The 22,567-nt window shown below is 39.1% G+C and overlaps 1 protein-coding gene across 2 annotated transcripts in view; it reads left to right on the forward strand.

The window, feature by feature from the left end:
- DLG2 (discs large MAGUK scaffold protein 2) overlaps positions 1-22,567 on the forward strand; it is a 2,071,189-nt gene that overhangs the window by 1,116,761 nt on the left and 931,861 nt on the right. The window contains exon 1 of one of the 2 annotated variants that reach the window (XM_059930680.1): positions 3,576-3,653. The exons of the other annotated variant lie outside the window; for it this stretch is intronic. Within the exon in view, the coding sequence (XP_059786663.1) occupies positions 3,576-3,653 (78 nt within the window). Of the gene's footprint in view, positions 1-3,575; positions 3,654-22,567 lie in introns of those variants that run through there. 2 annotated transcript variants of the gene reach the window in all.

Genomic DNA, 22,567 nt, shown 5'->3' on the forward strand with positions numbered 1-22,567 from the left:
GCTTCAAAGGATTAATGTTGCATCTCAAACTCAGCTGCAATGGTAGGCTTCTGTCATATGAGAGGTATTAAAAATGAAATTATAAAGGAAAAGGTCTGTCCAGGTACTGATGATATACAGATGGAAAGCGTCTGAAAAACTTGTTTTCCATACACAGCAGAGCTGCAGAAGTTATTTGTCTCAATCAGCAGAGCAATGGTTAGAGACTATTAGGCTTTACTGTAGGCAGCTGCCGCCTTCTTTGTAGCAGGTACACCTGCCCGGAGAGAGCCCAGCAAAGATGGTTGTATAACTATGGCAATGACTTCATTCCATCGACATGATACCCATCTTTTTTTTTTTTTTTTTTAAATTATTATTATTATTATTTTATTTATTTATTTATTTACTTATGGCTGTGTTGGGTCTTCGTTTCTGTGTGAGGGCTTTCTCCAGTTGCAGCGAGCAGGGGCCACTCTTCATCGCGGTGCGCGGGCATCTCACTATAGCGGCCTCTCTTGTTGCGGGGCACAGGCTCCAGACGCGCAGGCTCAGTAGTTGTGGCTCACGGGCCTAGTTGCTCCGTGGCATGTGGGATCTTCCCAGACCAGGGCTCGAACCCATGTCCCCTGCATTGGCAGGCAGATTCTCAACCACTGCGCCACCAGGGAAGCCCATGATACCCATCTTTAAAAAATCTTTTACAACTGAAAATTGTGGATATGCTTCTATTGCCTCTTCTAGACTTTCCAAGGGCATGGATTCTCTTATTTTGCCATAGACATATTCAAAAAATATATTTTGAATACCTACATCGTGCTAAGCATTTGCCTTACATGTAGGCCCTGACTACAGATGACCTATTCCACACTGCCCTTTCTATCTCCAAATGCCTGTTTAAGGAATAATAGTTATTACTGTTATCTTTAAAGTTAAATCTCAGCTGGTAGGCCCAACTTATCTTCTTAAGAACTCCATCCTATAAAAGTTTATAAAGCCTCTGGGTCAGGTGTGTGAAGAAGGTCATTAAGGGTTCAGTATAACAGCAAAACCAATCAACAAAATGATCAAGCGTCAAAGATCTTGCCAAGCGCCAGTTTTAGTGACTTAAGAAACCTTAACTTATGAAGAAAGTGCAAAAATTGTTTTATGATCTGACAGTCTCATCAGAGTAAATTAACATTCTTTGATTTCCTCTATGATATCAGTGATTTGAAAGCTCGGTATTTTTTTCTCACTTCTTTATTGTTGGATTCCATCTTAAAATATTAAAAATGGAAAATTCTACTCATTAATATAGGGACGATTGCTCCCCCTCCCCTTTTCATCGACTTTATTCTGTTAACTGAACAGTCTTTTAACTAAATCACAGCTTAGACAAACGCATATGCAGGAATAATGAATTCCTTTAACATCACAGCAATATTGGGGTAAGCTGTGGTCCTACTGAGTAGCTCTTTGAAAGCTAAGCAGGAGTTGTCATTAATTTATTTGTTGGATTTCTGTGGCACTTTTTTTTCCCACAGAGTGCAAGGTGTGATGTGGTGAATTTTGCAGAAGGGTTGTCTAAGAGTGTCACAAGGAAATTAAAGGAAAGTAGAGTGCATAGGAAATGAGAACACAGAGCAAAAGTAACAGCTAATGGCAAAACCAAACCCCAGGTGGCAGTTAGGCATGTTGAAGAAGGCAGAAGAATCTGGGCTGCCCCAAGGGTACCACTGTTGGCTTTTCAGAACACTGAATCTTTTATCAGAGCCTGTGCCCCCGGTGCGCACTAGACATTTCTGTTCAATACTCACATGGAGACCCATAGACTAGGAATCAGAATCATAGACTCACAGGGCATGAAGGGGCCTAAAAAATCTTCTGCCTAATTATCTTATTTTACAGATGAGGCAAATCAAGCTCAGAGAAAACAAGGAAACAATTTAGAAACAAAGCCAGGGTTTGAACCCAGATTATTCATTTATTCAGCAAACATACATTGAATGCACTGTGTTCAACACTGTTCTAGGCACCAGGGTTACTTTAGTGAGTAACATGGACATGGGTCCTGATCCCACACTGCCTTGTTCTACCTCCGATTGCTTATGAGGATATTCAGTGTACTTTATAAAATGGAATTCTGTTCAATGGAGACCCAACACTCTTTGGGGGTAAACCTCAAGTGACTTATAGTGAGAGAAGGGGATTCTTTTCCAATTTTCTGTAAGTGTGTTGACATTCTTTGGTCAACAGATGCTCCCTAGGGCAAGTCTTTCAGATCAACTGGAAAACATTTACTGAATTGAGTCTCATTTGTGGATCAGTGGATGGAAGGTTTTCCTTGCTGAATGAGCAGTTTATTTTTTTGTCCTCAAGTAGGATGGGCAAAGGCTTAGACATTATCTCTCACTGGAGGAAACACTTGTCTCTTAAAATTGACTTTACCTTTAAAATGCCTCACATAATAGTCTAAACCCTAGTAAGGTAATTGAAATTGGAAGCACTTGGTGGTAGAATCAAATGTGAGAATTCTTCAAAGGAGAATGGTTTAAGAGTTGCCATAAATCTACCTTCTCAAAAGTGATATTACAGTCCTCCATTTAACACTGGCTATCACTACAAGAAAACTCCCTTGTTAAAAGAAAAGGGAGTAAATTGCTCTATTTTAATTTGAAGGCAGATTTAAGCCCCTCTCCATTACTCAGTCTTAAGGCAGTAAACCTGTGCTTATAAAAGCAGCCCAGGTTGCTTTAGAGGTGGAACCAATGAGTTTAAAAGCTGAGGACCTTCACTCCGCCATTAGGGAATACATTTTCATCCTGTTCACTTCGCCCTTTGTCCCGGGCCAGCCTCCAAAGAAATAAAGTGTTATTCTTGCAAACTGTGGGTAAGACTGGCTGATGAGCACACGTAGGATTTTCCTTGGACCAAATGGAGTTGAGGAGGGGGCAAAGGAAGGACACTTCTGATTCCAGCCACCCTAACAGCCCGATCTTCTCGGAGGATCAGAGCGTGCTTCAAGCTCCGGGCACACCTGTTTGTGCCCACAGGGCCAAGTCCGTGGTGGCCCTACCTCTCCTCCGTGCCTGGCAGCTCCTGTATTGGCTGATTTACCTGCGAGGCTGTGTGTGGATCTGTCTTTCCGCGGCCACTGCCGCCAGCACGTACTGTCAAGGCAGAGGGAAGCCAAGCGAGGAAGGCAACCGCCGGAGCCCAGAGCGGGAGGTGAGCCACCTCCCGGAGGAGTTGACTGCGGCTTCCCTTCCTCCTGACACGCATGGAGTTTGGTGGTGACGGAACCGAAGAACTGCAGACAGATACTTAGCCGCCTGGATGTGTGTGCGCTGGCTGGGAAGGCAGCGCCCGCCCGCCTGACCCGGACCTCCTGTTGGCAGGATGTAAATATACCTGCGGACTGGCCAAACAGGACTGCCCTTCCCCCCAGCCCCCTCCCTCCTCCCACCCTCTGCCTCGGCTAACCAGCATGAGAGGAACTGAGAAAGCAACAGCCTGCAAGTGACAGCTCCAGACCGATTCCGCTTGTCTCTGAGCCGAGGTGGGAAGTTGATTGTGCCGCAGCTTCATTGCGAATTCCTTCCATTGGCATCGCTATGTTTGCCTCTATCTGGTATGCCAAGAAGCTGGGTCGCAGGTTCGTGCACAACGCCAGGAAGGCGAAATCCGAAAAGGTAGGGAATTGAGTGGGGATGGAGATTACCTTTTCGATTTGCCAACTGCCTGCTCTGGATTGCTGGTCTGACTGAATACAGACGCAGGCTTTTTTAGCTTGGGATGCGAACTTGCCTCTCGCTGGGAATGTAGTCCATGCCACTTGCAGGAGGGGGAACTCTTGGAGCCTGGCTACTTGGGAGAGAGGCCTGGGGCGGTCAAGCATGAGTCATTAGCTGTTCAAACAGAATATTTGGTGAAATCATCAATTGATAGTGTCTCAACAGAGGCTTAATATTCCTTTAAATGGCACAGGGTGAAAGCAATTGAGCAGCTGAAAAATCTTTGCTTCTTCAGGGAGCTCTCTAGTAAACTTGTTGCTACACTGGATTATTTTTATTACTAAAATCTTTGGTTCTGAAGGGGGCGTTATAAATCCCTGAGCCTTCCTCCAGTACTTGTGTCCTAGTGTGTGTCCTAGGAGCACATGTTTGGGACTCTCAGTAACATTGACCAGACTCCACAGGGGTGCTTGATATCTTCTCAAATCAACAAAGCCATCACTTCAAAAGTGTTTACAATGAGCAAGAACTCTATTTATAATCGGATAGTCCTGGCCATTTAGAGAATGGCTTTGTATTTCTTTTATTTAGCATGACTGGTTGTTTCCAGAGAACCTCTATGTAGATTTACCTCATTAGTTTTCTTTCTCTAAGACATGAAAAAGGCCTGTTAAGTCCTAAGCTGCATAACAAGCTTGCGTCTCTAATTTGCCTTATGCTTTCAGAGGCACTGGCCAAACTGTCATATTTAGGAAATCGGTATCCAATTTGTTAGGTGATGGGGAAACTTCCAAAGAAAACAATATTTTATGAAACTGAGATTTTCCATATTATTTTGAGGATGTGATCTTTGGTCAAGTATCCTTTCTTAGAGCTTAGACCTACTCTTGAGATTGACCCAGAGGAGGCTTTCCTGGCCTGTGGCACAGTCCTTGCTCTCAACTGCAAAGATTCCTTCACTTTAACTTGCTATTTATTCCTTCAGAGTGGGAATGTTGATAAAATGGACAAGAATCCAGTGATAAACCAAGATGACTGTAGTGTGAAAAGAGAAAAAAACATCACTGGAGTTCTGACATTAGGGTTGTAGCCTTTCAGAATGTCCAGATTTGAGGATTGTAGAATGTTGACAGACTTGTTATTTAATGGCACTTTTGCTGGAGGAGCAGTAGAGGGAGGCAAAGGTGGGGTAGAATGGATTCCTTTCCTTTTCCATATATCGCAGGTAAAACGATTACAAACCTAATTATCATATACCAGCACCATATATCGTGAACAGTTGGGTTTTGAGGGTTTTGCTTTGTGTTGTTTTGTTCTGCTTTAAGGAAAGAGACTTGAAAGTGGGTCTTTTATTGGAGCAAATATTTTGAAAAAGTGCCTTCTTCCTATGAAAATTATAGGTTGTATGGATGAGGGGACTGTCAGGGACCACACATGGCTCTGAAAGCCACTGGCAGATAATGCCTTATGCCAAATTAGTATGCAAAGAAAAGTAGAATCTCCCAGTGACACTGAATTCAGGTTTGGGCCTGAATGTGGAGAACACCAGCTCTATGAAATTCAGTGTACAGAACCTAAAAGGATGTTAATCCAAGGAACACGGGCTTCTGCTTCTTGAGTGTGGAAAGAAGCTAGTAAGGGGCCTTCAGTATCTCCATTTCATTTCTGTAATGGCCATTGCTTGGAACAAGCCAGAAGAAACCAAATGTGGGCTTAAGGGTTTTTAATACTTTATCTTACTCAGAGATAATACTTTATTTGTGTTACTCAGAGAGTAAGGAAATCAACATTAGAGAACTGAAGTTTTGCTCCCTGAGTGATAAAGACTAAAGGAAAAATTATTAACTCTAATGCCCTTGCGTTAGCCAGAGGAACTAAGAGGAGTTAATTTTGAACACTAAATGATGCTAACTAACATGAAAATAGCGTCTCGGTTTTTATTTTTTTTCATAGAATTTGTATTCACAGCGTTTCTGGAATAAATTAAAAGGTGTGCTGCCTTGAACAATGAACAACAAGGCCCTCAGTCAGCGCTTAGCGAATGGAAATAGTTTATTTATTCTGAGTACCTCATTTTATCATATGGCTTATTTAAAACCAACTCTGTGAATTTTAATATTTGTCTAATGAGTACAGTAATATACTTCAACCAAGAAGGCAGTTAACAAATGATACTGCAAGCTGAATAAATTCCTATAATGTATTACTGTGACAGCAGAGATCATATAAGTGTAAACAGGAAGGGGGATGTAAGGTGCTGCTGACTATATGTTGTCATGCTTTATTATAAAGAGAAGGAAGATGGAGGAAGCAAGATTATTGTTGAGTTTTATTTAGAAAATGACCGGTATACTTAAGTGTGAAAGAACTATTGATACCTTCAGAGCAGATTTTAGCATTTGGGGGTATAAATCTGTATCAGAGACAGTGACTGATTTTGTTTTAGTACCTTCTATAAATTTGGGCTTCTTTTTGCTATAGGTAACATGGTTTATTTTCTCCTATTCTAATTAAAAAAAACCTACACCCATCATAGCCCATCAGTCCTACTTTAGCATTCAGGTGTGCTTGGGGAAGTATATTCCTCAAGGCTGGGGTTAATTGAAAAGCTAATTGGGAATGTGCAAGCCTAAATGGCATCCCTAAGCATGCAGTATACCTTATTCATGGTTGCCTGGCCTACTGTTTTACCTCATCTAATGCCAATAGAATCAAACAGCAGCATGGAATGTAGTAATAATAATAATGATAAAACAATCACAACAGTAGCAATATTAACGATAGTCCCTGTTCATATACACATAATGCTTTAGACCATAGAGTTTCACTTAATCCTCTAAGGTAGAAATTGTTTTTCTTGAGTCCTAGAGAGAAGAGTAACTAGTCCAAGGTCGCAGTTAGTAGTAAGTATTAATGCTAGGATTGGAAACTGAGTTTATCCAAGCTATTCTAAAAATGACTCTGAGTCTCTAGCCCTCTCTTCCATCCACCTACCATTTACCTGTCTTAATAAGTCATGAGGCTTACCGAATCAAAGTTACTGATGGTGTAACTCAACCCCCTTATTTCAGATAAGACTGTACCTAAGCTATCTTAAATAGACAGTTGTCTGTCCCGTTATAAAGACTTTACACTCTTTGTCCCCTTTAAATAAGTGTCTCAAGCTATCATCTTGGCACCTATTATTCCTTTTAACTGGCTAGTAATTGTTATATCATCATAACCTAAACAATGGCATTTGTATTCATTACTTATCCTATAAAAACCAAAGGTGTCTTTCACCAAAAAAAAAAAAAAACCTAAATGCTTGGCAATTGCAGTTGCACTCTCTTTTTAGAGTAAGTCAAAGATGTTAGCTGATTCACCTTGTCATTGTTCTAAAAAAAGAAAAAGAAAAGGCTCTTAGCTATTCTTTCATGAAAAAGACAGTATGTGCATACTAACAAATTCTGTGAATGAAATTATTTGAAATGTGATACTATGAAATCAAGACTTCCTGGCTGCAATAGAATACCTTCATTCAAATAATTTTTTTGACCCTGTGTTCTTAATTCAGAAGTTAGTGTCTTACTTGTTTGCCACATTTCAACTTAAATTGCTCAACTTAATCAGTCTCTAGATTGTATTACTGTAAAAGGGCAGCTGTAAGATAAATTGAACTGCAATTTCTGGTGACATAATCATATGCAAGAGTATAAAACACTTGAAGTTGCGAACCTTCACTTCTGCATCACCTTCTTTCATTTGTTTTTAATTTTTATATTTATTTATTTTGATTTTAAGCATATACCATGAAAGTAGATGCATGATGCATTTAGAAAAGACCGGCATCAGTATCCATCATCTAACAGACACAACTGTGGATGAGCTTGGCTGTGATATATATTCTATGAGTGATGTAACTGAGCACAAATATTCTGACATTAGGCACTATTCACCTTGGAGAATTCTTTAAGAACCAACACACTGGTTCTACCCACCTCCCCATCTAAACCAAACACATTAATTCAACGTAAACCAACATAAGGGGAAATTTAGTAATGTATTTGCTGGCAGTGTGGCCAACAAAAGAGAATACTGTCCTGGGTGATCCTGGTATAGCATAAAGAGCATTGGGCTTAAAGTGAGGACTTGGAGGGAATTATAGTCGTGTTCTTTGCTATTTAGCCTGAAGCCAGTCATATGCCTTCTCTAGGCCTCAGTTTTCTCTTTGTCAAATAGAAGTTAACACCTATACTTCAGTAGAACCCCAGTGTCTCAGGATACACTCCAAACCCCTTACCACGTCTACATGGCCCATCATGATATGGCTTCTGCTTTTCTCTCTGCTCTAAATCAGCATTCTGAACTATTTTCAAATTCCTGAACGTCCCATGCTTTTTCTAGTTTCTAGGATTTCACTTATCCTGTTTGGCTGACTACTAAACCACAGACTAGCCGTACCCCTAACTCTAAACTTAGGTGACATTATCACCACTAGGAAACCTTCCCTGGCCCCTACAAGCCCAGGATGGGTCTTCCATCGGCTCCCACAGCAGCTTGTATGTCAGTTGTAATCATCTTTGTTTCTCATTTCTCATTAGAATGTGGATTCTGTGAAATGAAGGACTATTCAGTCTTTTTCACCATATCTCTAGGGTCTAAAAGAGTGCCTGGAATATGGTTGTCTCTCATATCCTATTTCATCAACTCTAGGTTGTCATCAGTTGCAAGATGCATCATTTTTTCATGTATTACAAAGAAAAATAAAGACTGTCAGTGGAACTATAACATATCATCAACTGTAAGATTGCATTGATTTCAGAGATGTTAAAATGCAAACAAAAAAAAGTTTATTTTTAGAATCAATGAAGTATGGCATAGCTGAAAGAATGAATAATGAATGGGTTTATTTTGAGGATTACATGAGTTAATATAAATAAAATGTTTAAAGGTTACACTTGCTTTCAAATCACTTTTATTTCTTTGCAAATCATAATAATAGTTTGCATAGGAAAATAGAATAGACAACCCTAAAATATATCATACATTTTGTCCTGTGCTGATCAAACTCAACCAGCATTACATATGCTATTCTGGATTTAGGAAGGTAAATAAATAGAGGGAAAAATGAAAATGAAGGTTATAGAAGAAATTGCTTAAAAGCCATAATCAAACTGGAGCCATTTAGGTTGCAAAAGAGAAACCTTTAAGAAGGCTCCTGGCTTCTCAGTATATACTTATATGTCTAAATAACAACAACAATGATAGTTAACTTCTGTTGAATTCTTTCTATGAACTGAGAACTGTGCTTATACAAGGATCTAGTGAGATCATTACTCTTATTATTAATTTTTAGAACAAAAACGCATCACCGGTAGGTGACCGGGATTAGACTGGGTGGTGGACTATAGAGCTCAAGCTCTTAATCAATAAGGAATAGTCTGTATGTATACACACATACATACAGAGTACTGCATATTATGTAATATACTGTATGCATGATATATGTTTACAGTGACCTAGATATCAAGTTGATTTTTCCCTATGAAAGATAAATGTAAAAAGTGAATTTAAATGCAAAATCTGTAATTGAGCATAGGCATAAGAAGAAATGTCCTGATGTTGAAGACTCTCCAATCCTCGGTGAATGATAGAATCTTCCTAGGTCTATTTTTGCCTCATGGTAGATTGAAGAGTAACCTGACCTGGAGAGAGGGATGGACAGATTGTCCTCTCAGGTCTCTTTCTCAGAGCGTCTGAGTCTTTGAGAGCTCATCAGTCGTGAGCAGCAGCATGACTCAGCACCAGTGTCTGTCTAGCTGTGGTGACAGAGAGGACAGGTGTTTGTCCACGCTAAATGCAGTCCTGCAGTTCTCCCCTGTCCCCTGGCATGTGAATCAAGCAGCAAAATGGACAGTAGCACCTGTTCTGAGGTCCCAACACAGTTGCCCACCTTGGAAGAGCACAGGGACAGCTGTTAACAGGACAGGGAGGGAGACAGAAGGAAAGGACAGGATCAGAGAAATGGCTAAAATGAAGGAGGGGGAGAGCAGGCTGGAGAGAAAGCTAACAGGTCACAAAATCACTGTAAAATTGTTATTGATAATAGTAATGCCTATTTATTGAGCAGTTTACTCAGGCACTATGATGTGCACGTTGCATGTATCATCTCATTTAATCCACACTACAACCATCTAAGATAATCTTGTTATTAGCCCCCATTTTACAGATGAACAAACTGAGGTGTAAGATGTTACAGATTTTGCCCAAGATCATAAGTAGTGGAACCAGCATTCAGGGCTAGGTCTGGTTGAATCCAGAGCCTGTCACCCTAACCACTCAGACCCTGTGCTTTTTAAACCTTTCTTGGATTGGGTGAGATAGTGATGTGGAGAAAGGATAGACCAACACAACTGCCATCTTCTCATCTGCCTGTGCTTCATCTCTGTTGAGTAACTATGTGGCTAGACAGAAGACCTGATTTCTTATTGGGGGTCCTCCAGGAACCAGATATCCAGATAGCCTACCTTCAGTCCAGTTTACAGAATTTTAGTTGCAAATTGTTTTTGTTTATTTGTTTGTTTTGATTTGTTTTACCCTCAATATACCTTTAGAATGGTCTTCCTCTACCTGGTATTATTCAGTGGTATTTATTACATGAGGGATGAAGATGTAAGGAAAACTCTCCCATCCAGCAATAGTAGCTCAACCATGATGATCATTGTAGAGATAAATTTAATAATCAAATAATGTACACATCTTATTTGCATATGTATTATGTTTATGGAGTTAATGGAGAAACCATCTCACTTTAAATCATGCCTTGTAGTATTCACTAATAATTTTATTTTAGGTAGTCTTATTTCTCCAAATAAATTATCAAATTGCTAATTAAATTATTAAATCATTATAAATTCTGTCCCACTCAGGATACCTGGTACACAGTAGGCTCTAAATAAACCCTGGTTAAATTATTGACTTGGATGGAGGACTCTGAGCTGCACAGGATGAATTAGGGGTCAGTAGACCTGTATGTTAACTGGCCCTGTCCCAACCATCTGTGCCACCTTGGCTAAAGTCTCTTAATCTCTCGGGGCCTGAGTTCTTCATCTGCAACCAGACTCCTTCCAACTCTAACTTTCTTTGAATTCTAATCCTGATTTGCTGTAAGACTGCGGAGTCCTTAAAGGGAAGGATTGGATCTCATTCATCTTCGTACTCCCAGGACCTAGCACAATGCCCAGCACTAAGCAAAACTAATAAAATTTATGTCAAATGCATGTATACAAGAGGCCTAGGATGTCTTTAACCATTAGCAGTAAGAATATAATGGAGAATCTACCTAATTTCAAGGTGGGAGCCAAGTAAGAGATACTCAGGACTTTTCTTTCTTTACTGCCTTGTAAAGAAAAGGGAATATGAGGCATTTTATAGCACTGGGGCTGAAGGCTCCCATCCCTTCCTTTCCCATTCTCCATACCACAAACACTGAAGTGAAACCAGAATACCAGAGTCCTCTTCAACCACCAACAATGATATGTCAAACTGTAAGATTTTCCAGCTGCTTTGTCCCACATGCCAAAAGATTACAGGTTTACGTTTGAGCATGAAATATTTATTTCTGTACTTTCTTAATCTGAAAATTCTAGTTATGTAGAGAATCCTCACCTCATTTGCTGTGGACTGAATTGTGCCTTCCCCATTCATATTTTAGAGCCCTAACCCCCAGTGTGGTTGTGGAGATGTGGAGAAAAGGCTTTTAGGAGATAATTAAGGTTAAATGAGATTATAATAGTGAGGTCTTAATCTAATAGGATTAGTGGCCTTAGAAGAGGAAAGAGATCTCTCTCTCTCTCTCTCTCTCTCTCTCTCTCTCTCTCTCTCTCTCTCTCTCTCTCTGCCATGTGAGGACATAGCAAAAAGTTGGCCATCTGCAAGCCAGAAAGAGCTCTCCTACCAGAAATCAAACCCTGCCAGACCTTGATCTTGGATGTCCCATCCTCCAGAATTGTGAGGAAGTGTACTTCTGTTGTTTAAGCCACCCAGTCTATGGTATTTTGTTATGGCAACCTGAGCAGACTAATATACCATGATGCCATGATGGCCTTACATGGTGATGTTCAATGATTTTCTAGTGCCCAGGGTCAAGGTCTCATTGCTAGGGAGAAATATGTAACCAGTTGAGTGTCCTTTTTAATCCAAAGCATGTAAATTCTAATAAACACACAGCCTCTGCAGTGTCAATATCTTCTAGGAAGGGTTATTAAAATTAGTAATATAGTAGGAAAAAGGCGACGATGTAGAAGGTAAAGGGAATGAATGAGCTGCTTTTAGAGGATCACTGTGCTTGTCTTCATATTCTGTGGTCTAACCAAGAAAGCAACATATTTTATCAGATTTGCTAACTGTTCAACCAGAAAATTTGATAAAATATGAAAATAAAGTAAAACTCATCAAATACTATCCTTCCTTTCCACACCTCCTTTTTGCTCTAGGTTACTCTGACTTATAAACAGAATTGGTTTGCTTTTCATACCATCAACTCCACAATTCCTCAATATGGGAGAACGTTTCTACTATGAGGAGGGCTTCTGACTTTTCACCAGAGTTTACAGCAAGGTATGATGAAAGGAACACTGTCCAGGTTAGGAAGTCTGTCCATGGTGTTCATGACCATAGCACTATCGAACTATGTTATTTCACATGAGAAGTTTTGGTGAATCCCTAGCACAGGAAGGGTGGAAACTGATGTACTGTGGGAGAGGAAAAATTGTGTTGGAGGTGGAAGATTTGGAGGGGGTTGTACTTGGGAAGGTATAAGAGAATAAGAAAAATATATTTCTTCTTCTCTGAACACCATCCTGACCTAGGACTTATTTTCATTGTTTTCTAAGCTCTTTGGATAGGGTCTTTGTCACCTTTATTGACCCCTTTCCTTCATACATTTTGTGAATTCTCTTGTTGGCACATCCACGAACAATGGGATGCAGTGAAAGACTACAGACTCAAGTTTGAGTTTGACTCAACACCTCACTGGTTGGGTGACCTTGAGCAAATGAATGCATCTTTTTAATTATTAGTGTTCTCATATATTAAAAATAGTGATAGACATTCTTGCATGGTTTTCTGATTCAATTAAAAACTGCATGTAAAGTATCTGGTCCATTGTGAAACACTTGATGTTTCCTTCCCTCCCTCCTCCCTCCCTTGCTTCCTTCCCTGCTTCCTTCCTTTCTTCCTTCGTTCCTCCTTCCCTTCTCTCCTCCCTCCTTCCCTCCCTCCCTCTCCTTTCCTTCATTCCTTCCATTCATTTTAATACTCCACATAGTTCCAGATAGGATGCAAAGCAGCTTTTGATAACTTCTTCATTAATGATTCCATTTACTCTACTACTCCCTTGGGTTTCAGAATGGACTTGCCCTCCCATCCTGGCTTTATAGAGTGAGCAGACCATATCTCTGCTGCTAATTAGAGGGGGGAAAATTACTGAGAACATTTTAAGTAAAAATTGTCAGTACGCTGACTATGAGGAAATTCTAGGTTTTCATTTGCTTTTTAATACATGAATACTAGATCATCCTTATAAAAAGCACATTCTCTGTTTGGTGAATGTCAATCAAGGCATATTACTTCTCATTTGAAGTGAAGTGATATGTATGGAATGACTCAAGGTGCTCATCTCCCAGCTGGTGACTGCATCACGTCACCTTTATAGCTTTATTTCAGGTCTTGGGGGAAAAGGGGAGAGGAAGAGCTTCGTGCAGTGTTACACTGAATTTCATAACCTGAATGAACCTTCCTTTCATAAATGATAACTGTAACATTAATGACCACTTAATGAGTCCTTACTGTGGGCAAGTCACTGTTCTAAGATTTTACGTGTTCTAACTCACCTAACCCTCACAATGATCCTATGGACTAAGTACTATTATATCCATATTTTTACAGATGAGACACAGAAAGGTCAATTAATGTGCCGAGAGACACAAAATTAGCATGTTCTGGAACAAGGATATGAACCCAAGCACCCTGGATCTGAGTCTGCATTCTTAAGCACGGTGCTGCATTATTTCCCATGTCTTTCTGTTGAGCAAACTGAGTCTTTAGGCAACATGAGGTTTGGGAAGTTTCTTGCCCAGTGTAAATCGTTGGCAGCCAAACTTTTGAGATTTGAACTCAGATCTTCTGAATGCCAGTCTATCCCTTCTTCTGACAGGAGACCTAGTGACTCCACACACCATTGACATGAGTGCCCCTACGTTTATTTCCCATGATCAAATCTCAAGGAGTTTCAAGCATTACCCTTGTAGTCCGAGATAAACAGCCGCGATAGGTTCCTTCCATTTCACCAAAAGTATTATCGGTTGTATTCATAATATTGGATGGTGGTATTCATAACCTATGATGATATTTTCAGTAAATAACTGTTCCAAATTCATCTTGACTTATGAGCCCTGCTTCCATTAAAAAAAAAAAAAAAGTCATCCAACAGGGAGGCATTTGGAAAACAATTCCACACCAGTGCTTGCATTAATTGCTACTTTAGATGTTCCTGCTGTGAATGGAATGGAGACACTTTGGATCTATTTCTTAGAAATAACCACCTTTATTACCTCAGCTCTAGGATGCACAGTTTTGAGATTTTGAGAGGAAAATATCTTCACTAATCTGTTTCTGTTTTCCATTTTCATTCCATAAGTAATCCTTTTCATTGTTATCACCATTTTTAATGTTCTCAGATTTAATTTATGGAGGGTATGGGATGTTATAGGACATTTTTACCTCTTGCTCTCTCTGCATACAACATTCTGTTAACTCCCCAAGTGTAACATTTTGAATATCATGTTTAATTCAAATATGATCCATTATTTTATTAAAGTTGTATTTTTCCCTTTGCATATCTCTAGAATTTGCAAGAGCTCTATGGAAATGGCGTATGTGATACACAAGTAGGAATTTCTTTTAGTATCCGTCATTTCTCCAGTATTTTGAGAAAAACAGGATGAAATGTAGCATAATGAAACGGTGCTTGTTGGCAGTTATGAACTACACTATGCCTTTTAGAAAACAAATTTAAATACATTTCAGATTAATTTATGCGTTTTCTCTCCTGGTTTCCTGAAATTCACCTATCTGGTTGTCCTCAACAGATTCGAAGTCATATTTTTTCATGTCTCCAGATTGACCCCAGAAGAATAAAATTCAAGTAAATGAGTTATCTGTGGCCTTTTAAGGCAATTAACAATTCACAATGCTTATTTGTCTCTTGGTATTGAACAAAGACTTACTTGCACCCTACTACTACTGATGCTATGCTGGGATTTATGAAGGATGCAGAAATGATCACGCCATGGTCTCTATGCTGAGGAAGTTCAGGTATAGGTTAGGAAAAAATGAAATATATACAATTAAAACAAACTCTTAGGTCTGCTTTAGCAGTATAAATAACACATTTATTTCTTCTGCCTTGCCAAACCCTCGGTGCTTTTTTGCTGAATTGTAGCATTCTAGAGCTGTGGGATCTAGAATGTGCCTAGATTGTAAATCTAGCTGTGCCTGATTGTAAACCGCCTGGCATAGATCTCATTCACAGAGCCCTGTTTTCCAAGATTAGAATAAAACACACCTGGTCTGATTATGCTCCTAGGTAGCACATGTGGACATGCATAGTGTCCTAGGAAAAAAAAAATCTTAAAGAAACTCTTCTTATTTTTAATACTTCTCTTAAGATATATTGGGACAGAAGAGTGGAGTATTTAAGAACACAATTTCTGGATCCAGACTTCCTGGGCTCAAGTCCCATCATTGCTACTAGCTATGGGACTTTGAGCAAGCTATTTAAACTTGCTGTGCTTCGGTTTTCTCATCTATAAAGTGAGAATAATAGGACCTCTCTCATAGAGTTGTTATGAGGACTGAGGAAATATTTGTGATGTAAAGGCATTACAATTAGGTGCTTTTAAATACATACTATGAGATAGGTTTTTTTTTTTTTTTTAAAAGAGATTTTGGGTTGAGTGCAGTTCTGTGGAACCTTTCAAATGAGTAGCCAATTCTTCCATCCCATGTTCTGACTCTGATTTTGACTTGCAGTACAGCCACTTTGAACTGCTTCAGAATCATGTGCTCCACAACACCAGCACAGATGGGCAAGCAAAGCACTGCCCCAGTACAACAACCCTGGGCTTTACTGAGCTTTTGGAAGGTGACTCTTATCTGCAGCCCTAATGTAAGCAGTTGATCTCACCAGAGATGCTAGGATTACTGCCATTTGGTTGTTGAGTCATTAATTTGAAAAACATCTACCCAAGAGTGTCTGCCTTGATATCTACCCAAGAGAACATCCTCTGAGGATGTAGGGCAAGGGCCTCTAATTAGTATAATGAACTTCTGTCTTCTCAAAGCACCCGCTCTGCTTTTGGAAAGGAATCAACATCCGTCATCACTATTTGTTGCTCAGTGATATAGATACTTCCATGTGTTTCTGTGCTCTTAGGAGCTGTTCAACGGATATGAGAACATTCAAATACTGGAGACAGCTTACTTTTTATTTCTAATTAACATTTTATGTTCTAGAATATTTGTTGCCTCTTTTCCCGTATCCTACCTATTTCTAATTTATACAATTTTATCACTGATTGAGCAATAGCATGTCTTTCTGAAATAGAACTATTTTCTTTAAAGAAACTGAACATTAACTTTGAGTACTGGGCAGAAAAAAATTTTAACAATCCATAAATGTATTCATCTGATATGTGCCTTACAATATGCCAGGAAGCTGGGGTGTGATAGTGAACACAGCCTATTCAGTACTCAAGGAATACATTGTGTATTAGTGGATGCGGAAGACAATACTCCAACTTGAGTGTAGTCTATTTTTGATAGTCTATTTGTCTATTGTGACAAAATATACATAACATGAAATTTACCATTTTAACCACTTTTAAGTTTACAATTTGTGCCATTAAGTACATTTACAATGTTGTGCAACTATCACCACTATCCATTTCCAGAACTTCTATCATCCCAAACAGAAACTCTCTACCCATCCTGATAGTCTAAATGTAAAAACTTTCAGGCTTTCCCTATTTGACCTTACTAAAAATCTACTGATTAATTTATAATAGTTCCATTTACCTGTCAAGGCTATTCTAAGAATGTTTCAGAAATACTTACAAATGTCTGAACTTCCATTATTTCTCTGATAAGATTTTATAACATTTGAAGTAATGATGTTAAGCATTTTGTTACAAGTAATGTAATCTAGCTGAGTACCTTTAGCTTTACTAAGATTAACAATTAAATATTTAGCTGTGTAGTAAATTAGCTGTGCCACGTGATCATTGGAAAATGGGTGCTCCATTTACTGCAGCATAAATGTTTTACGAGGTATTGTAATGTAACTAGTAAATTAATAATGACAATTTAGGTTTCAGCTAATTAAAATCTTCCTTAGCATTTATTAACTTGAGAGTCTGAAGTAAAACAACTATGACAGTGATAATAACTGTTGTGATGGTTTAGCTGCACCAACCAAGGATAAAATAGGGAAAATAGAATATGTGTGACTAGTTGTAAAGATAAAAATCAGTTTCCTGATTTTTTCCTGTCTTCTTTATGAATTTTGATTGGCAAATCTAAACCAGGATTAAATATTCATTGGGGAGAGAGACTTTCTCGTCAACTTCATACCCTTATTCAGTCAAAACATTTTTAATGAGAATTGACACAATTGCAGTAGCAAACAGTCAATTAAATAAATTTTAAAGAGCATCATGAATGTGCCCAGAATTGAGCTGTTACTGAAACAGCATAATCAGACATGAAGAACCCAGTTCACAATCATAGATTATTATGCCTAGAAGTTATTATAATACTAATAGCTAATAATAATAATATATTAGTAATAATATAATTATATAATAATTATTATTACATATAATAACTATTATTTATATTATTATGTATAATAATTATTTTAAATATTATATATAATAATAATAATAATGATGATATTAGTAATATATAACAAGCCTTTTTGCAGATGAAGAAATTGAGGCCCAGAAATATTTGGCTTTACATATCCAATATTTGTCTTTATAAATCAGCTCAGTCATAACCTAAGGCCTTATTTCATATAATGGGAACTATATGTAAGGACAATGTGAAAACATGCCAAGGAAGATACGGCTGTGCATCGTCACTCCATCTTTAGTTTATTTGGGAAAACACTGTGGTTTGGTTGAGGAAGCAACAGCTTTAGAGTCTGAAAGACCTGCACTTGAATCAGCTTTGCCTTTTACTACTAGCTGGCAACGTTATTTAACTTCTCTGAGGCTCAGTTTTTCCATCTGTAAAATAGAGTTAAAGGTGGCAACTCACTAGCATAGCAGTGCTGTCGAGAGTAGACGTTCAAAAGTCAATTTATTCACTCAAATAGTAATTGGAATTCTTAATAAATGCCTAATATATTCTCAGTTAAGGATGTAAAAATAAAATAGAAATAAACTACCAAAGTATCCTCCCCAAGTTCTCTGAAGAGTTCAGGCAAGTGAGGGAGAGAGTTATGTAAATAGACTACCATATAGCATGACAGCTGAAATTTATTCATCAAATTGTGCAATAAGAGAAATACTGTAGAATCAACTTGATTTGGAGGCATAAAGGGAGAAGCGGAGATGAATGAAGAGACCTCAGAGAGGGGAACGATGCTTAGGAAGAGTCTAACAGGATGAGAAGGATTCTGCCAAGCAGATGGGGTGAGGGAAGTCATTCTGAGCAGAGAAAACAGCTTGAGCAAAGCACAGATTCCTCAAAGAGCATAGCCTTTTCATGGAACAGCAGGAGGTTCATCGTGGCCTGAGCTCAGAGTGCAATGCACATGGGTGAGTGGGAAGAAGAGACTTTGGAAAGGTCGAATGGGGCCAGATGGTGAAAGGCTTGGCTTGCTAAGAAGTTTGTATTGTATTTGATGAGGGATGGATCACCGGTGACACCGAAGGGTTTTAAGAAATGAGGATGGTAGGAGGGGGGCGGGGCGGGGCGGGGCAGGGGTAGCTGTAGTGGGGAAGGGAGGGAGAGGAGGAATGGAGGGAGGGAGTAAATCGGATTCAGACTTTAGGAAAACTGATCTAGTGGCAGTATGAAGAATATATTAGAGGTGAGCAAGAGTAGAGGCAAGGTGACACTTCAGGTGACTGTTGCAGTATTCTCAAACTTCAGCATGCATCAGAATCACCTGGAGGTCTTGTTAAACCACAGATTACTGAGCTCTATTCTCAGAGTTTTGGATTCAGTAGGTCTGGAATGAGGAACAAGAATTTGCATTCTTAACAAGACCCTATTCTGAGGATCACGTCCTTAAAAATGATAAGGGGCTAACCAGGACCTGTACTGCAGCAGTGAAATAGAAGTTGTGAATGAAATTGTCAGAGGTTGTGAATGAAATTGTCAGGGCCTCATTGATTAGAAGTACCCTTATGATACATTTTTGCATGCTGAGATTTTGCTCGGCTAGTATTTCTTTGCCTGAGGCATTTGATAATGCTGGAGGGTATTAGGTGAAATAAAGTGCACCAGCTGTTGCCTACCAGAGTCAGAGTGTATCAAAGAAACCTGGGGCCCTCAGTGAATGTTAAGGCAGGAAACCGACCTTGGGAATTTCTTAACTCAAATTCCTTTCTTGTGGTGGTTGTTAAATGAAGAAGTCAATTCGGATTGCAGAGAAGAGATGTGTCCCCGGTCACAGGGCTGGTTATCTAAGGAGATGGGTCTCTGTTGCAAGGCGCTGCTGCAGAAGAGACTTGCATTCTGATACGTCCACATTCCCTGTGCTTTCAGCTGTATTATGGTCAAAGGGAAACAAATCTGGCTACTTTTACATTGTTTCACTATTCCAATTTTTTAAGTAAGCGTATACTTTAATAAGAAGGTTTGTATGATCCTTGGCTCTTGGTCAGATAAGATTTTTGTTTATTTGGTGCATGTGTTTGTTTTTAATCCGAACATGATCTCTGTAATGATCTTTTATTGTAATCACGGTTTCTTTTTCTTATAGTCCCATTGTTGTTCTAGGGAAATGGGCTTCATCTGCTGCTGACTGTAGGAAAAAGGTTTCAATTGACATCTTTAGCTCTGTGGTGGTTACCTCGGATTTCAAAGAGGCAGTTGATTCTTCCAGAATGTGAGGGTATTGCCTGAAAGATCCAAGCACACTGTGTGTAATAAGGTGGCTGGGGAAAAATTTTGTGCTCTTAATTAGGCATGAGATGTGGTAGCCTTCTGTCAGCAGGAGGCTCAGGACACAGGCCTGTAATTGCAATGAATATAATGGGATTACCTCACACTCGAGACTTCGCGCTCACGAACAGGGGCTCAGAGCCTTCTCTACAAACCTGCACTAGTGTGGAGTAGAGAGTGTTGTAGTGGGATGTTTTGAAGAGAGAATTGATTGTGTAATTTGGAGGATTTTTTCCTTCCTCCTTCCTTCTGTGTGCATGTGTGTGTCCATAGTGGAGAAGAAGAGCATACAAATATTTGTGTGTCTCAATTATTGGGCTTGTAATGGAAGGGCTTTTGAGGATTGTCTTGTATATGAGACAGTATATTCAGGATGCTCTCAATAGTGTCCAGAATAAACATATTGTACTTCTGCAAGCACTTGACGTGATTGCCTAATATTGCAGCTCATAAGTATTTACTAAGATAAAGTATTATTACATTAGTTAGTGTAAATTTCTCCCAGGTATAGGGATAGATATTGACCAGATATTAAAGGAAATGAGTGTTTTGAAAGCATATATAGAGCTTGGAATGCATTTTAATTTCAAAATAAGAGCAGGTTTGAGTTAATTAAGCACTAGGGATCTTATATGAGCCACCAATTAAGTAATCTTTCCCTCTCTCTGCCTCTGACTCCCTGCCCTCTCTCTTTTCCCTCTTCTCCCCTCCTCCCCTTTCTTTTTTTTTACTTTATCAAACATTCACAAAACTGTGAGTACGTGTTTACTAAGGAATGTGTAAGACACTGTGACTGTACCAAGACTGATAAGACAGAACTTTTGCCTTCAAGGAGTTTACATTTTAATGTCAGAGGTAGGCATGCCACTAATCAACCACAAAGCAGTTTGTATCTCCAGTTAAAAACCAAGAGTTTGGACACACCAAAGAAGAAACAAAGAATACCAGCCAGGCATAGACTACACTTTGCGGAGAATATTGAAAACAAAGTGATCATAAAGAACAAGGGGGATTTTAATACGCAGAGGAAAGTAGGACAGCATTCCAGGGTGATGAAACAGAGCAGAGAGACAGGAGCATTTTAAGGAAACTGAGTGTATTTATTCTGGCTGGAGAGCTCAGTATCAGAGAGGGTACTGAGAGTTGCATCTGAAAGGAAGGGTTGGGCCAGATTGGTGAAAGCCTTGCACATATAATAAGAAGCTAGAATCTAATTCCATGAATAGAAGGAAAACATATGAATATATAACGAATTCACAAACCACTTAGACAAAATGATACATTGTTTAATAATGGTTAAAAACACAGGCTGTACCAAGGTTTCAAACCTAGGCTTTTTTTTTTTTTTTTTTAAACATCTTTATTGAAGTATAATTGCCTTACAATGGTGTGTTAGCTTCTGCTTTATAACAAAGTGAATCAGTTATACATATACAATATGTTCCCATTTCTCTTCCCTCTTGCATCTCCCTCCCTCCCACCCTCCCCATCCCACCCCTCTAGGTGGTCACAAAGCACCGAGCTGATCTCCCTGTGCTATTCGGCTGCTTCCCACTAGTTATCTATTTTACATTTAGTAGTGTATATATGTCCATGACACTCCCTTACCCTGTCACATCTCACCCCACCCCCTCCCCATATCCTCAAGTCCATTCTCTAGTAGATCTGTGTCTTTATTCCGTCTTGCCACTAGGTTCTTCATGGCCTTTTTTTTTTTTTTTTCCCCTTAGATTCCGTATATATGTGTTAGCATACTGTATTTGTTTTTCTGACTTACTTCACTCTGTATGACAGACTCTAACTCCATCCACCTCATTACAAATACCTCCATTTCATTTCTTTTTATGGCTGAGTAATATTGCATTGTATAAATGTGCCACATCTTCTTTATCCATTCATCTGTTGATGGACATTTAGGTTGCTTCCATGTCCTGGCTATTGTAAATAGAGCTGCAATGAACATTTTGGTACATGACTCTTTTTGAACTATGGTTTTCTCAGGGTATATGCCCAGTAGTGGGATTGCTGGGTCGTATGGTAGTTCTATTTGTAGTTTTTTAAGGAACCTCCATACTGTTCTCCATAGTGGCTGTATCAATTTACATTCCCACCAACAGTGCAAGAGTGTTCCCTTTCCGCCACATCCTCTCCAGCATTGATTGTTTGTAGATATTTTGATGATGGCCATTCTGACCGGTGTGAGATGATATCTCATTGTAGTTTTGATTTGCATTTCTCTAATGATTAATGATGTTGAGCATTCTTTCATGTGTCTGTAGGCCATCTGTATATCTTCTTTGGAGAAATGTCTATTTAGGTCTTCTGCCCATTTTTGGATTGGGTTGTTCGTTTTTTTGTTACTGAGCTGCTTGTAAATCTTGGAGATTAATCCTTTGTCAGTTGCTTCATTTGCAAATACTTTCTCCCATTCTGATGGTTGTCTTTTGGTCTTGTTTATGGTTTCCTTTGCTGTGCAAAAGCTTTTAAGTTTCATTAGGTCCCATTTGTTTATTTGTGTTCTTATTTCCATTTCTCTGGGAGCTGGGTCAAAAAGAATCTTGCTGTGATGTATGTCATAGAGTGTTCTGCCTATGTTTTCCTCTAAGAGTTTGATAGTGTCTGCCCTTACACTTAGGTCTTTAATCCATTTT

This window comes from Balaenoptera ricei, chromosome 8 (genome assembly GCF_028023285.1).
Source record: "Balaenoptera ricei isolate mBalRic1 chromosome 8, mBalRic1.hap2, whole genome shotgun sequence".
Lineage (NCBI taxonomy): Eukaryota > Metazoa > Chordata > Mammalia > Artiodactyla > Balaenopteridae > Balaenoptera > Balaenoptera ricei.